The sequence below is a fragment of the Chiloscyllium plagiosum genome, unplaced genomic scaffold, assembly GCF_037043375.1.
Source record: "Chiloscyllium plagiosum isolate Xiang-an unplaced genomic scaffold, Cpla_swu_hap1 HiC_scaffold_7, whole genome shotgun sequence".
In the NCBI taxonomy this organism is placed as follows: Eukaryota; Metazoa; Chordata; class Chondrichthyes; order Orectolobiformes; family Hemiscylliidae; genus Chiloscyllium; species Chiloscyllium plagiosum.
The window spans coordinates 25,569,429-25,586,931 of NW_028270145.1; the positions used below are offsets into that span (position 1 = coordinate 25,569,429).

At 43.8% G+C, this 17,503-nt stretch overlaps 1 protein-coding gene across 7 annotated transcripts in view; it reads left to right on the forward strand.

Annotated features, from left to right (window-relative positions):
- asb18 (ankyrin repeat and SOCS box containing 18) overlaps nucleotides 1–15,474 on the forward strand; it is a 36,190-nt gene extending 20,716 nt beyond the window's left edge. For 4 of the 7 annotated variants that reach the window (XM_043693239.2, XM_087988851.1, XM_043693240.2 and 1 more), the window contains 4 exons: nucleotides 1,237–1,504; nucleotides 5,953–6,454; nucleotides 9,823–9,936; nucleotides 12,367–15,474. In XM_043693239.2, the coding sequence (XP_043549174.2) occupies nucleotides 1,237–1,504; nucleotides 5,953–6,454; nucleotides 9,823–9,936; nucleotides 12,367–12,552 (1,070 nt within the window). In that variant the 3' untranslated portion in view covers nucleotides 12,553–15,474. Of the gene's footprint in view, nucleotides 1–1,236; nucleotides 1,505–5,952; nucleotides 6,455–9,822; nucleotides 9,937–11,862; nucleotides 11,933–12,366 lie in introns of all 7 variants that reach the window. The other 3 variants (XM_087988853.1, XM_087988855.1, XM_087988852.1) reach the window with 3 other exon arrangements.
- The last annotated feature ends 2,029 nt before the right edge of the window (nucleotides 15,475–17,503 follow it).

Consider the following 17,503-nt stretch of genomic DNA (forward strand, 5'->3'; position numbering starts at 1 on the left):
TGGAGGATTATTCGAGGCAGGCACTTACACTAATCCTGGTGTGTTTAATTACCATTAGTGCGCACTATCCCATTTTTTATGAGCAAAGCAGCAGATCCTCCCATTCGCAAAGCTAACTGAGTCAAGCACAGTGTTCGATACTGGAACTGCCAAATGGAAATGTGTAAACCCTATGATTAGGCTTTGAGGTAGGTTAAAGCATTTGCAGTTCTGGGACCAGATGTTATTAGTTGCCTATTTGAAAAGCAGTGGAAATCTGGGACTATCTTTCCCATGTCTGTTGCGGTTGAGGTGATAGGTGGTTGGGTTTTAAGGATTATGGATCAAGGTAGGCAAATGTGGCTAATATGCAAATACAATTTATTTGAACTTACAGAAATGAAAATAAATTCACCAAAGATCCTCAAACAGCACCTTCCAAATCCACAACCACTTCCATCTAGAAGGACAAGGGCAACAGAAACATGGAAACACCAGCACTGCAAGATCCCCTCCTAGCCACTCACCATCCTGACTTGGAAAGATATTGTCATTCCTTCACTGTCGCTGGATAAAAATCCTGGAATTCCCTCCCTAATGTCATTGTGGATTGAACTACAGCAGGTGGACTGCAGTGGTTCCAGACGGCAGCTCACCACCACCTTCTCAAGGGCAACTCGGAATGGGCAATAAATACTGGCCCAGCCAGTGACATCCTTCACCCACAAATGAATAAATAAATAATAGAATGATGGAGTAGGCTTGAGAAGTTGATTAGCTCACTCCTGGTCCCTTTGTGCAGATACTCAGGACCTGTACAATGGCTGCCTCACAGGATTGATCTCCAGTGTGCAGTAACACATCTAGGACTGGGATTGTTGGTACTAGCATGGGTTTCCCTCTGGTTTGGCACCGCACAAAGCTCTTGGAAGATTATTGAGCTGGGAGAGGCTGCAGAGATAAGGGGAGGTGGGGCTGTGGGGGTGGAGGGGTGGTATTAACCATCAAGGGATTTGATCACAAGGATGAGAGTTGTAATATCATGGAATTACTGAACTAGCCACAATCAACCTGCTTAACAATCATTGCATAGACTCTCATATTCAGGCACTTGGGTGAGTCAAATAGAGGGCACCTGATCTCTTGAAACAGTGAAAGCGTACCCTGCTGTGAGTAATCACATATGTGAAAGTTGTTGGGTTGGTGACCACTCGTTCTCACGGGTGCTGTCCTTTTCACTCTCTCGTAACACTGCAGGTCTCTGGTCTCTGGAGTACAAGCAAGAGCTGACCAGCCCCCTGTGCATCGCTGCGGGACATGGCTACACTGACTGCCTGCAGTACTTGCTCCAACGAGGGGCCAAGCCCAACATGATTGTGGGGACCAAGAATGCCCTCCATGCAGCCTGTGAGAATGCACACACGGAGTGTACGCAGCAGCTGCTAGAACACGGGGCTAACCCCAGACTGCTGACAGAGGACGGACTGTCAGCCCTGCACCTCTGCAACACCACGCAGACCTTTCGGTGAGTGCAACAGGGTGGCAGCTAAAGGGCTGGCAGAGAAAAGAAATTACATTTATATAGCACCGCGCACTACTTTATGGTGTCCCGATGAATTTTATAAGCAATTAAACGCTTTTGAATTAGTCACTGATGGCCTCTTGTACAGACTGCTTAAAATACTAAAGACCCATTGGATCCAGGGCAATGTGACAAATTGAATCTAAAACTGGCTTAGTGGCAGGAAGCAGAGGATGATGTTCGAATGGTGTTTTTGTTTCTGGAAGCCTGTATTCAGTGGCATAACTATAGGGTTTGGTGCTGGGTCCTTGCTGTTTGCAGTGTACAGTAATAAATACAGGAGATTTGATTCTTAAGTTCACAGATAACAAAAATTGGTGGGGTAGATAGCAAGGAGGAAAGCCTTAGACTAGAGGACAAAATAGATGAGCTAGTCAGATGGACTGAACAGTGGCAAATAGAATTTAATTCTGAAAAGTGAAAGGTGATACATTTTTGGGAGGACCAACAAGACAAGGGAGTACATGTTGAATAGTAGGGCCCTAGGAAGTCCAGAGGATCAGAGAGACCTTGGTGGACATGTCTATGGGTCCTTGAAGGGAGCAGGACAGGTATATAGTATAACTAAGACAACCAATGGGATATCTTCCTTTATTCATTGTGGTGTTGAATACAAAAGCAAAGATGTTATCTATAATATCAGTTAGGTCACAGTGGGATACTGTGTGCTGTTCTGTTTGTCATAGGATATCATGGCAAGGAGAGGGTGTTGAAGAGATTCACCCAGATGTTACCTGGGTTGGAGAGATTCAGCAATGAAGAGAGACTACACACATTAGGGATATTTTCCTTAGAGCTGAGAAGGCTAAGGGTGGAATCTGAATGGCACATACAAAGTTATGAGAGGCTAGAAAGGGAGAACCTTCCCCTTTATAGAGGGATCAATAGACAGGATGCAGAGATTTAAGGTATGGTCCCAGATGTTTAGAGAGGGTTAGAGGAAAAAGGTGTTCACCCACAGTGCGGTGGCACCCTAAAAGGGTTGTAGACTCAAGAACCCTCAAGACATTGAAGAATGATTTAGATCATGTCCAGGGAAGGTGATGGCTTGGTGATTTTAGCACTAAACCTATCAATCCAGAGAACCAGGTAATTTTTTGATTAAATTAATTACTTACTGTGTGGAAACAGGCCCTTCGGCCCAACTAGTCCACACCGACCCTCCGAAGAGCAACCCACCCAGACCCATTCTCTTACATTTACCCCTTCACCTAACACTACGGGCAATTTAGTATGGCCAATTCACCTAACCTCACATTTTTGGAATGTGGGAGGAAACCGGAGCACCCGGAGAAAACCCACGCAGACACGGGGAGAATGTGCAAACTCCATACAGACAGTTGCCTGAGGCAGGAATTGAATCTGGGTCTCTGGAGTTGTGAAGAGGCAGTGCTAACCACTGTGCCCAAATGTTCTGGGGACTTAGGTTGGAATCCCTCTTGGGCAGATGGTGGCATTTTAAAAATCTGGAATTGATAATCTACTAATGACCATGAAATAATTGTCAGTAAAAACCCATTTGGGTCACTAATGCCCTTGAGGGTAGGAAACTGCCATCTTTACCTAGTTTGGCCTACCCAAGGCCTACAGCAATGTGGGCAATTAGTGATGGACAACAGACGCTGGGCCAGCAACGCTTGCATCTTGCAAATGAATATAAAAAGATAAACAGTCCAAACACCAAAGCATACAAGGCCAAGTATAGATGTTTGAGGACCAAGATGATGGGCCAAAAGATTCTTCATAAGAACCACAGCATCCAAACTGAATGGAACCACTCCCACAACTAACATTGTGATACTGGACAGAAAGTCTGTTGAGAAGTAAATATTATCCAGAATATCAGAGAGAACGTACAAGCTCTGTTCAGACATGGTGCCATGGAATCATTTACGTGAGAGAGAAGGTAGGGCCTCAGTTCAACATCTCATTGGAAAGCTGGTATTTCCAACAGTCCAGCAATTCCTCAGAACTGTACAGGAAGTATATGCCAAAGATTTATGCTCTAGTTTCTGGAGTTAATCCTAATCCCTTCCATAATTAAAACTGCATGAGTGAGCAGGATATAATTCAATAGGATGTGCAGTAATTTTGAAGATTCATTTTTGGAAAACACAACATTTAGAGACAATGCCACACAGGGTGGGGTGGGCAGGGTGACCTAGATACAAATCTTCCATTCGTAGAATGTAGGTTGCATCAGTCTCAACCCAGCGAATACCTAGTAAATATATGTCCACAGTACAAATAATCTCTATAAATCAATATAGCATTTTCCCTGACATGTGAATGACAATAAATCTCTGCAGTAGTTGTATCATCATGGGGTTAATTTTCATTCTCAAAAGTATACTTGCTATCTTTCCCCACTATAAATACTGAAATCTAGTATTAAGGAAATAATGGAAAGTCTTGTATTAGAAAGAACTAATCAATTTATCCCACTCCCATGTGTTTCCTCCAATATCCTGCACATTTTTCCTTTTCAAGTATATACGCAATTCTCTTCTGGAAGTTCCTATTGAATTTGCTTCCAACGTCCTTTTGCACAGTGCAATCCAGACACCAACACCTCAATCACCCCAGTCTCTGATTCTTTTGTCAAATATCTTAAATCCATGTTCGTTGGTTGTCTGTTCTCAGCTTGCAGTTGAAGATTGTTAATGGGACTGTGTGGAAGGATTGCTGCTCTGCAAATTGTCTAGGATAAGCTGGACCTGTGGGTATTTAAAAGTGCCTTTTAAATGGTGCTTAGATTGTCGACCATCCCAGAAGCAACAAGCAAACCTGAGAAAAAGAAGAAATGAATTCTCAATGATCACTTTCACTGACTAAGTTTTTGAAGAAAATTGGAACTAATTTGACTGACAATCAAGAATAAACCAATCGATTAACAGAGGAGACAGTGAGGTCTGCAGATGCTGGAGATCAGAGTTGAGAGTGTGGTGCTGGAAAAGCATCCGAGGAGCAGGAAAATCGATGTTTCGGGCCGGAGCCCTTCATCCAGCCTGAAATGTCGATTGTCCTGCTCCTCGGATGCTGCCTGACATGTTGTGCTTTTCCAGCACCACACTCTCAATCAAGTAACAGAGCCTACTGGCTTTCCATACAGGTGATTTCAAAGGGGAGAGAGTATGAAAGAATGGAGGCTTTGCTAAAACTATAGAAGACATTAGTCAGATCACATATGGACACTGTGAAGAGTTTTGGGTCCCCTTATCTTTGGAAAGATATACTGTCATTGGAAGCAGCCCTGAGAAGGTTCACTCGACTGGTTCCAGGTATGGAGAGACTGTCTTATGAGGTGGGGTTGATTAGATTGGGCCTGTACTTATTAGATTGCAGAAAAATGAAAGGAGACCATATCAAAACATGTAAGATTCTTCAGGGAGTTGATAGGGGAGATGTAGAAAGGTTGTTTCCCTTCGTGCAAGAGTCTCGGACTCGAGGACATAATCTCAGAATAAGCCCATTTCAAACAGAGAGGAGAAAAAAATGTCCTTCTCTCAGAGAGCAGTGAGGCTGTGGAATTTGTTCCTGCAGAGGGGCTGTTGTTAAATATATGCAAGGCTGAGACTGTGGTCAGGTTTGGAGAAAAAACAGAAAAGTGGAGTTGAGGATTATCAGATCAGCCGTGATCTTGTTCAGTGGTGACACAGACTTGATGGGCCAAATGGCCTATGTCTACACCTATTTCCTATGGTCTTCTATGAAAGAACACCAGAGGCACTGAGCTAAGGTCACTGGCAGAGGAAGCAAGCGCAAAATGATAAGAAATATTTTCCAAAACAGTAAAAGATCTCCTTCTAAGTGGACCTATTCTACAAATGCCCTCCAACAATCAGACAGGGTTCAAAATTTCAAAACAGGACCTGCCCCAGCTCAGCAGCACAATGGGAGCACATGTTATGTGTGTGGTTAATCCATCAAAAACAACAACTTACATTGATTTAGTGCCAATGTTCCAAGAGACTTCACAGGAGTCCATTAAAGATTTACATTACGTCACACAAAAGAAATTAGGATGGGGATCAATAAAATGAGTCAACAACCCAAGTTTTAAGAAGCTTTATGGGTGGCCGGACCTGGGTTCCATTCCAGCCTCAAGCGACTGTCTGTGTGGAGTTTGCACATTCTCCCTGTGTCTGTGCTGGTTTCCTCCGGGTGCTCCACTTTCCTCCCACAGTCCAAAGATGTGCAGGTCAGGTGAATTGGCCATGAGAAATATAGGATCACTGGGATAGGTCTGGGTGAGACTCTCTTTGGAGGGTCGGTGTGGATTTAGTGAGCCAAGAGCCCTGCTTCCACACTGTAGACGTTTTGGAGCTTTGGAGCTTGCTGAGAATGAAGCAGAGTAGTAATCCACTCTCGATTTCCTTCCCTCCTTCTAGGTGTGCAAAGCTGCTGCTGAAATACCGTGCAGATGTCAACCAGTTGTCCGAGGATCTGGAGACCCCCTTGCATGTGGCAGCCAAACAGGGCCTTCACAATCATGTCCACCTCTATCTCAGATACGGGGCCACGGTGAACACCATGAATGGCCACCGGGAATCCCCGCTGGGCTGCGCCTGCAGCAATGCATGGAGCCTGGAGAGTCAGGAGGACTACCTCCGAGTGTGCCAGGTCCTCATCTTGAGTGGCACCGACGTGAATTCTGTGGATGATGAGAACCGCAGCCCACTGCACAAGGCATCCAAGAATGCCAGCTTCCAGCTGGTCCAGCTGCTGCTGAAACACAAGGCGGATGTCAATGCCATTGACTACAATGGGTGCTCACCCCTCGCCAACGTGATCCAGACAGCACCTTTTAAGGGAGAACTGAATCCTCACCGGACCGTCCAAACCTTACTCAACCATGGCTCCCACAGGGTGTGGCCTGCTGCCTTCCCCAAGGTAAAAGGTGGTGTCCTTACACCACATAAAATGGAGCCTACTCAGAGATAGGTGGCTATGACATGGAAGCTTAAACTAGGGTGAGCCTGGGTTTCAACTAATGCCTCTCCCATTAATGTCCCATCATGACAAGTCCAGAACATCAACTTAAACTTCTATAGTGCCTTTATCATAATAAAATGTCCCAAAGCGGCAATCAAATAAACTTTGTCACCAGGAGGTATTAGGGCAGGTGTGAAAACACTTAGTAAAGGACATGGGTTTTAAAGAGTGAGGCATGGAGAGCTTTAAGGAGAGAATTTCTGAGCTAAGGGCCTAGGAAGTTGGAGTCTCAGCCACCATTGTTGGAACGTTTAAAATCGGAGACTCTCCAGAGGCCACAATCAGAGGAGCATCTCAGAGGATTGTAGAGCTGGAAAAGGTTAGAAAAATGGGAAAGTACAGGACTAGGGAGGGATTTGAAATCAAGGAAGAGAATTTTAAAACTGAGGCATTACAGACCAGAAGTCAACAAAGGTCAGCAAGCACAGGGGTGAGGAGTCAACATAACTTCATGTGAGTTAGGTACAGGCGATGGTGCATTTATTCCCAATGCATTTCGCTTTGCACTTCATTTGGCAATGCATTTCTTGCACTGTAATTTACACCAAAGCTGTTTCACTCTTCAGTGTCTTCTCTGTGTCTCAAACTTTACTTTGCAAAACAGGTCCCAGACCTTGGACCAGTTATCAGCAGTTGGCTTGGCAAAACATGCATTCAAGTGGTTGTGGTGTTTAGGTTATTCCAAACTGGCTCCCGCTGTAGTCACCATCAGCTCATACCAAGAATCATCGTACATGTTCAAATCACTTGGAATTTAAGCCTTGAGTGCTATTGAATTTCTCTTAAGGCACTTGGTCCAAACTAAGTAGATGAGGAAAGAAGCTATAGACTAGAATATGGGGAGAGGCCAGGAACAATAACTGTGGCCTCATTTCCTTCTCATTAACATTGATCATTAAGCCATGATATGGAGGTGCTGGTGTTGTACTGGGGTGGAGAAAGTTAAAAATCACACGACACCAGGTTATAGTCCAACAGGTTCATTTGGAAGTACAGGCTTGCGGAGTGCTGCTCTGAGTCCTGTGATCCTGTCCCACTAGCTACCTGCTGAAGGACCACTGCACCAAAAGCTTGTACTTTAAACCTGTTGGAGTATAACCTAGTGTTGTGTGATTTTTAATTTCGGCCATTAAGGTTACTGTAGTGCTCCAACTGTAAAGGTAAAGTTGTCATAGTCTTACCAGACCATAGGGCTGCTCTTTCATTAGAGAGAGGCAACTGGTGGTGGTGGTTTAAACTGAGGGTCACCATGCCTCAGGTGAGGGGTGAGGGGTGAGAAGGAAAATCCTTCATGGTAATTCCAGCTGGTATAGGAATTGAACCCACACTATTGACATCACTCTAAGTTGCAAACCAGGTGTGCTGTTGCAAGTGTTGCTTTGACAAAGGCCAATCCACCCAACGTCAACAACCCTACTGAATCCTTTCTCAAGTGATAAGCCATTATTAATTCCACAAATATGCATCAAAAATAAAGTCATGGCTCAAAGCCAAATGAGCCAATGGTTTGAATTTTGCCATTTCCTAACATGCTGTCCCCTCCATGTGATTTTTCCTGAGGCAATGGGAGGACATTGAATGATGTTTCCATGGAGCAGTGAGTAAAGAGGACCAATGGATGGCTACAAACATCCAGCTGTCATTCTGAGAGCTTTGAAAGAGAGCGGGGATTGGGAGGCTAAATGGTTCTGTGCTTAATCATGGTCACATTTGAGATGCCAGGGTATCTCAGCATCTAAGGAGCTTGCTACTGTGGGTGTATTGGGAGGTGGGGGCTAGTAATCAGAACTAGTCTGGAGGAGTGATAAGGAGCAACATCCACAGCAACACAGCCAGCACCATGGCACTGAAGGAAGCAGCAGTGCTTCCTCGCTGGCCAAGGCTCCTCAGTTTTGCCAGCTGACTTCCTCCTGCTGTTGTACAGCAATGGACCACATTGTTGGCTCTCACTGCCTCTGGCATGACCTACAGGTGCAGAGAGACAGGGGGGCCTGTGGGTATCTGGAGAGTGTTGCTTGATCATGGAGTCACCATACCTCAGCAAATGACCACCTTAATGTGCTGACAGCCCACTCACTCAGGCCTGACATTTACTCCATCCATTTTGAAAATACACAGACCCCTTTTCAACAGGCCCCCACCGCCACCACTAGTAGCTCCCATCTCCTGACCATATTTGGCCTTTCCAAATGGGACAAATGTTGTGCAAGTTGCCCAGTAATTGGTCACCTCCCACAAAATGCTGGAGCCCTCCGACCTCCAGTGGGGTCGACAACTGGGAATGGACCCAAAGGTCGAGAATCTGAAGGATTCATCAAGGTCCAGTGCCCATAAGCGGATAATAAAACAAAATCTTACATTTCAATAGCACCTTGTCAGGATGTCCTAGAGTGCTTTACAGTCAATTATATCCTTTGGAAACACAGTGCCTGGTGTAATTTGAGTACAGCAAGCTCCCACCAACAGCAATGTGATTGTAACCACGTATTCTGCTTTTTAGGGATCTTGGTTAACATCAGCCCAGGGATAGAGTAATTGCTCTTCTTTGACATATTGCCTTGATTTAACATAGGATGGTGACTCCAATGTTGCAGTACTCTTTCTGTGCTCCACTGATGGTGCTAGCACTGATGGTGCTATACTCCCATCCCTCAGAAAAGGATTTGAACCCAATGTTTTGTCTCCAAGGCAAGAGTTCTATCCACTCAGCCAGGGATTCTTTGTGCAAGCCTGAAGTCAGGCTCAGTAATATTATCTGCCAGTATTTAATATTGAGCCAATGTTCATTACCTTGGTTTACACAGAAGGGTAGAAGAGGTGACAATCTGAACTGCCCAGAATAGCTCAGCATCCTGTATCTCATGGGACAGTAGGTTCACAGAATCACAGAGATGGTACAGTGCAAAAAATGCCATTTTGCCCATTATGCCTCCAACACCAGTTTGTTAAATGAGAATCATTACCTAGTGCCAAATTCCTGCTTTTTCCCCATACCCACACACATCATTTTTTAATCCAAATGATCAGTGCTCTCTTGAATACCTCAATTGAACGCGCCTCCACCACACATCCAGACAGTGTATTCCACACCCTAATTACTCACTGAGTGAAAAAGCTTTTTCTCACTTCACCCTTGCTTCTTTTGCAGATCATGGAGATGTGTAGAGAAGTCATGCACCAGGATGTTTGAATTTGGCTAAGAAATGGTTGAATCGGTGGTTGTTAAGTTTCCCAAATCACTTTCAGGTTGCTGTTTTGCTCCCTAGGTGCTGAAAAGCTGTGCAGACTCTCCCAAGACAATCGAAGTTTTGTTTAATTCATATCAACAAATCCAGGTGACTGAAGAATGGATGGAGGCTGTCCCAGAAGAGTTATTCCAGGTAGCAGCTCATGCAGATCAGGCTCCCCCACAGACTCTGGTGAAATAAGATGGGCTTGTACAATGACAGAGGGTTTCTGTGTTGTTTCTCTCAAGGAGTTATCCAATTTGTCTTGTCCAAATGTATGCTGGTTTTGGACCTTGCATTAACAGCACAGAAACACACTGGTTGGCCTTAACTATTATAACTCCTCCCCCCCCATCCTTTCTCCCCTAGGTATTGATGTGGTATTATCCTTTACATGCATCAATGCAATCCTCCTCAACTACTTTTTGAATTCCACATTCTCACCACACCCTGAGGAAGGAAATTTCCCATTGGATTTTTAGTAATTCTCTGATATTTGTAGCCTTCAGTTTCCATACAAATGGAAGTAGCATCTCTTCACTGACTAGATTAACCTCCCTCCCACTTAGTAATTCAACAGACCTCAATCAACTCACCCCTAAGTCTCCTCTTTTCTAAAGAAAGTTGTCCATAACATATCCGTCTTTTTGAACAGAGATGTTAAACTGGCAAATTTCCCAATATGTAGGATTGATGTAGCTCATCAATGTTTAATGAGATAATTAATTCATTGATGCAAGCCCTTTTCACCCCTTCTATGCATTGCATCCCAACATAGGGAAGTCAGGGTCAATCTGAACAGAATCCAGTGCCACTTCTCTATTGTCCTTCTCTACCTCGGCCCAAAATTAATATCCTGCGTTTCTTTACAAAGAATTGTAACTGTTATTATTTTGTTGTTGCACCAGAATATCTGTTTTCTTTCCTTTCTGTCACACCCGTTTCAGAAAGTTTTGCCTCCCAGGGGGTCTGGATAGATCGAAATAAACCAAATTATATATTGTTCCATACGAGGGCTGGGGTTCACACTGAGCTGCTGTGGTAACACGAGCCACATTCATTTCAAACCAAATTCCAAGAGTCAAGAGAGTGGAGCAAATGTTATTCCATGGTCTGGATCAGAAGCCAACTTAAGTCTTCTAAATTAAAGGACAATATATGACCCTATCAGTGTAAAATGCATGAATGATGTTTGGTATATCCTGGAAACAAACAGTGTGGAGTGGAGTTGGGGCTTCAAAGCTGCTCCTGCCTGATAAAGGAGCTGGAACAATCCAAGATGCCCCAGTAACAATAGCAACTTCACTTCAATGAATAGACTATCATCTTGTGTATCTGTTTAATTCTAACTCATTCCACTTTTGTATATCTCCAGTTAAATGATGGTAACAAGTCTATCAGCTGCATGTAACAGTCTATCAGCTCATCACCTCTTGCTTGTCAGCCCTCACTCTTGGCCAGCAGTACAAATATTGTGTATAATAGAACTTAGTCTGTAAGCCACTGCCATCAGTAAACGGTCTCTTCACTCGTGCCTCCCCATGGTAAAGTCTATAACTTTGTGAATCTGGGGTAAACCACAGGAGTGTCAGAGCAGACCTAGCTCCCTGACATACAGGCCCACTAATGCATGGGGTCACCACAAACTCAATTCCCAGCTATGGATGAGTAGCCCTATTGCCCTGGGGACCTCTGGAGAGGAGATGGCTCAGAGAATAAATTCTGAGAAAAAAAAATCCAGACTGGAATCCCACTGAGTAACCAGTTATCTATCAAACAACTGTCCAGCAGCTCTTCCACACAGCTGGTGCCAGACAGTATTTTTGAAAATTCTTTTAGTGATGTGGATGCATGGCCAGCTTTCGTTACCTTTCCTTATTGCCCCAGAGCAGAATGGCTTGCTCAGTCATTTAGAGAGCGGCTGAGACTTAACCACATCACTGTGGCCTGGAGTCACATGCAGACCAGACCAGGTAAAAATGGCAGATTGCCTTCCCTAAAGTACATCAGTGATTGATGATTGATGGATGACACATGTACCTCAGTACAGTGAAATGTGTTGTTTTTCATACTATACAGGCAGATTGTACCATAAAAAGTGCATCAGGGTAAGAAGAATGCAGAATACAGTGTTACAGCCACAGAGAAGGTGCGGGTTAAATAGGTTGATTTGTACAAAAACAATGATAGCCATCTTGATCATCACTATAGCTAACTTTATGCTTCACGTGTTATGAATTGTATTTAAATTCAACAAGATGCTGCGATAGAGATTAAATTCGTGTCCAGAGCACTCGTCTGGACTTCGGGATTATAGGTCAATTGGTAGTACCAATGCACTGCCCTCTCTCCCAGGACTTTATTGGTTATCCTTTCCTCTGAACAATGTTGAGAGTGTGGGAGACGCCAATAATTGGATTGTGATACAGAGAGGACACTCCAACGAGGTTTACCACCTCCCGCTGAAGTGCAGATTGATCAAGTTTGCAGGAGCCCGTAGAGCTTTAGTTTCGGTTTCTGTTTACGCAGGATTCAAGAGCGAACACTAACAAATGCTTGTATTGTTTCTCTCTCTGCACTTAGCTTCACCGGCCATTCTATGAGTCTCTCTTTGCTCTGGCCTGCAGTCCCCGCTCCTTGCAACACCTGTGCCGCTTCGCTGCCCGGAAACTGTTTGGTGCCCAATGCCACGTCCTCATCCCCAGGCTGCCAATGCCAAAGTGTTTGCGTGCATACCTACTCTTGGAGCCAGACGGCCTGGTGTGTTAATCTCCTGCATCGGTGAAGCATTCTTCCATCATCCGTTTCAAAACAAAACATAGCACCAACCGCAAAGTGTTTAAAGGACCGACTGGAGTCTCCAACATTGGAACCGGAACAAAAAGGGTTAAGTTATACCAACAAAGTTGCGCAGACTAGACTTGTATTCCCTTCAGTATATGACAATTATGGGGTGATCTAATTTAGGTGTTTAAGATTATTAAGGGAGTTGATAAGTTAATGGAAACTATCGCCCCCTGGTGAGTGACTCCAGAACAATGGGTCACAGACACAAAATCAGAACCATGGAGGGTAAATGGAGTTGAGCTTTGCAGTAGCACTGTTGAACTGACTAGCAGAACAGGCTTAAGGGGTTGAATGGTTTTCTCCCATCCTAACTGCAGAAGACGTCACTAATTCCAGCAGAATAGTTGGAATCACAAAGTATTGGAGAGCTCTTTGACTTAATGGAAGATGCTTCCAGGTGCAATTGGCAGGAATGATTTCTAATGGTACTCAAACCATCACCACCCAAGCATTTCTGTAGTTGCAAATAACTTTATTTTTACCCCGGTTCCTGCACCTCTTCCCCAGGTCCGTTTATCCATTCACCTGCACATCTCCAAGGGCTGGAATCCCACACTCAAAGTCAGCAGGAACCTCTCCAGCATCAGCTCAAGTGATTGTCCCTCAAACTGCAGGTTAAATATGAACATTTCATATCAACACAGTTTGTGGCTACACCAGAGATTTAAAGTAAGATTTGCATTTATAAATATTTTTAAACAGCTAATTCAGGTATGGTCTGCCACACCTCTGGCGCAGTTGGGATTTGAATTTAGGCCTCCAAGCCCAGACGTAAGGATGCTACCACCCCACCACTAGAACCCTAATACGTGCATTTATATAGCACCTTTCACAGGTTCACAGCTTCCCAAAGTATTTAAAGCCAATGAAACACAATTGTTGTTGGAATTGCAACAGCCAGTTTGTAAACTCTCACAAACAGCAATGCGATAATGATTAGATCATCTGCTTTAGCGACGTTGATTGAAAAATACGTTTTGGTCACGACATCAGGGAGAGTAGTCCTAACCTTTTTTTTCGAAATTGTGCGGCAGGAACTTTCATGTGCACTTGCGAGAGCTTATGGACCTTATTAATTAGCTCATTAGAGAGCAGTGCAGAATTCACTCAGTGTTGCACAAACTACGATTATTTGCGCCAGTCTCAGGAATGGAGATTGAACCATCTACCTGTTGGCTCAAAAGCAAGTGTTAACCACTGAGCTAGATCTGACACAGCTCCATCATAGGACACCACCCTCAGATACAGTACCATTAAGACTAACAGAATGGCTCTCCAGTGGAGGTCATTAAGATGACAATTCAGTCACGTAAAAGTTACAGAGTTCTTCTTCCTGCTGCTAAGGTTCCGGTACTTTTTTTTTAAGCAGATGTGCAGGTAGCTGTATTCTGTATTCAATTCTCCCACTGGAACTGCATGGCTGGGTTTGATGTGATCTCTCAAATGGAAAGAGGAAACTATTTCAACCTTGCAAAATAAACACCAGATCAAATCACAATGTTGCAGTGACATGTTTGGGCTATATATATATACAATATATACATGTACTGTTTGTAATGTCTGTGCACACACATATGGCAATTTAGGAGCTGAGAAGATATTAGTATTGAAGTTTTTTTTTCATTTACAATATGAATGTAGACGTTTGTACTGTGTGATCCCAAACAACATAAGATTTTTAACCCATGTTTTCGTCTCAGTAAATTTAAGAATAAAAGAAAATACTGTTTCATTTTCAGTGACTATCTTGTGTCACTAATCAAAGGGAGGACCTTTGCAATTATAACATTGTCATGTTGCGAAGATTTGTTCATACTTCTCCCGTTATTGAACTGTGCACTGTACCGAGCTCGAACATTCCTGCCGTGGTGTCCTTGCCTTGCCACGATCTGCCCTGCAGAGGGCAATGAAGCCACGGGATTTCGAACGCTCCCGGCTGACCCTTGGAGAAGTCCCTTTGAAGGAATGTAGATCGATGCACCGGACCATTGGCGCAATTAAGGATATTTCACAGCCTTTACAAAACACAAATTCAGAGATTTCCTCCATTCTTGACACATGGCAACGACCTGTTTGAATTGCCATGAATTTAATCCTTCTAAAATCATATATAAACGCCACAGAAAAACATGTTTTGTTGGATATTTGGAAGAAACCACAAAACAAGTTATTACTACCCATCTCCGTATAGATATGGGAAATATAGATAGGTTTGCACCGTATAAACAATGAGAATACATCATTTTTAAGTTATGATGAGGATAAGCGGATGATGCGTCAATGTAAAGTTTCTCACAACCAGGACTCATTAATATAGGGTTTAGCTCAAACCTTGATGGGGAGGTGACCCCGCGTGTCAGACAGGGGGAAGTTAACGGAATGGGATCCAAGGGCTCGTGCTCCAATCTTTATATATTATGGGCATTTTGTTGTTCTTGTGTAAGCACCAAGTGTCACAGTACCTGCTAAAGGAACTCTGCGGCAGCATCTGTAGAGAGAGAGCAGAGTTAACATTGCAGGTCCAGTGACCCTTCTCAGACCTGAAGTCCAGAAAAATGACTGGACTCGAAACGTTAACTATTTTTTTCTCTCTCTCTCCAGATGCTGCCGGACCTTACCGGGTTTCCACAGCAATTTCTACTACTGTCAATAAAAATGGGTCCTGCTTTTTTTTAAAAAAAAATTCGGAACATGTTCTCGAACTCCCGGCTATTTCAGCGTCAATCTCAGACAATACCTGAAAAAAAAAGAGCTTCAGCCTCCTGTATGTTTCTGCAAACGATTTCAAACATTTGACAAAGAACTTCTGTGTGGCCACAACTTTCCAAAACGGGCCTAATTAAACTGGAAGGGTGGGGTGGGGAGGGGGTGGTGTTGGGTGTAAGGGGATAGCGGGGGAAATGTAAAACATTAACGACACGATGTATTTAATTGGCATGGGGATTTGCAGGATAATGACACGAATCGACGGGCAGTTTTATATGAAAGAAATCATTTCTATTTCATCCTCCGCATCTCATCTTTCTAATAATATTTAACACACCAAGTAAGAGGCAAAACACTTTGTCGATTTAAAATGCATTAGCATTAATATAAATTCGTGGCATTGCACGGAATGCGGCAAATTGCAAATATTTTGAGAGAGAATTTTTGATGAGGGGAAAAAATGGTATATTCTCTCTGAACGGTCTCTAATGTTATCATAAATCATTAAGACTCCGTTTCCTATATTGATGCGTTTGGGGTAATGATTTACAATTTCACAAATGTCTGGTACACTATTTGTCTAATGACTGTGCGATTAAATTCACTTTTTAAATGACCCATGACTCATTTCATGGTAATATGTGAAGTCTATGTGTTTCAATCCGTCATATGTAATTGAATAACACTGCGTTTAGGATGTCTCAGATTGAATGGAGTACAGCTTTTAAAAAAGCTAATGCCTAACTTGGGAGTTTGCCACTTTCTATCGCTTCAAACTTGCATCAATCCCCCAGGCGAGATCCAAAGGTGACAGGGCGGAGGTAATGACACACTTTATGTGTCCGAGCCACTCTATAACCGAGGGAGGGGACAGGGGGAGGGGGAGGACCGAATAACAATGAACCCATCTTGTAATAGTAGCATAAAGGAGACAACTGTTTATGATTTTTTTTTAAAGTTACAAACAAAATTCAACCTCAAATCTCCACATTATTTAATTAAAGGGTTCCGTAGCTTCGGTGCTGTCTCTCGCCGGTTTGGGAGCCCGGTTGGTTTGGTATAACACAGAAAGAGAGAACCCTAGCCCCCTGTTCCCTACAGCAAGTTACCCCCATCACGAAATCCCGTTGTAATCTCCGGTTTTCCCTCAGTTCCGGATAATGCACATGACATTCTGATCGGCACCACCCCACAGAATGCTCACTTAGTTATCACTGTCGGGATGTGCTGCACAGATGTATGCTTTCGAATATTTGCATAAACTTGAAACTTTGGAAATCTGGCGGTGGCAACTAGAAACGAAAGAGGATTTGTGCTGCTGTTTTGAAAACAGGCTTTTTGTTTTGTTCAGAAAGCTATTTGATTTGGCAAAGAAAAAATTGGACCGCCGCGATTTCAGACACGGTTGTGTCAAGGAATAGCACTAATTACTGGAACACGTTTGCCTGATTGTAAAACCTTGCCAACATGCTGGGAGATGAGCGTCCGTAAGTCGAGGATGGACGGTTTTAATGTCTTTGAGAAGCCCATTCAAGGCAGCAGCTGTAATGTAACTGAAATGTAACTCCCCTACATTTTTTTAAAAATGTACATTACCCGGGTGGGGAACAGGAGTGGGCGGCTGAGACCCAACTTGGATTCCAACATGGTTAATATTTTACCCATCTGTGGAGTTTCTTTTCCCCACAATGACCAAGTCAGGTGGCGACTGATAGTTGGATCAACTCTCGAGATTAGATTAGATTCCCTATAGTGTGGAAACAGGCCCTTCGGCCCAACAAGTCCACACCGACCCTCCGAAAGGTAACCCACCCAGACCCATTTCCCTCTGACTAACACACCTAACACTATGGATAATTTAACATGACCAATTCACCTGACCAGCACACCTTTGGACTGTGGGAGGAAAACGGAGCACCCGGAGGAAACCCACACAGACACGGGGAGAATGTGCAAACTCTGCACAGGCCGAGGCTGGAATCGAAACTGGGACCCTAGTGCTGTGAGGCAGCAGTGCTAACCCCTGAGCTCTACTACTCGTTTACGGGAGATTTTTTTTTGGTGGGGGGGGGGGGTGTGGGACGGTGCTGGTTATTCAGTGATCGCTGGCTATGTATTTCTACATAGTCACTATCCGGATTCTCAAATCCGATTCCGTTAAAAACTC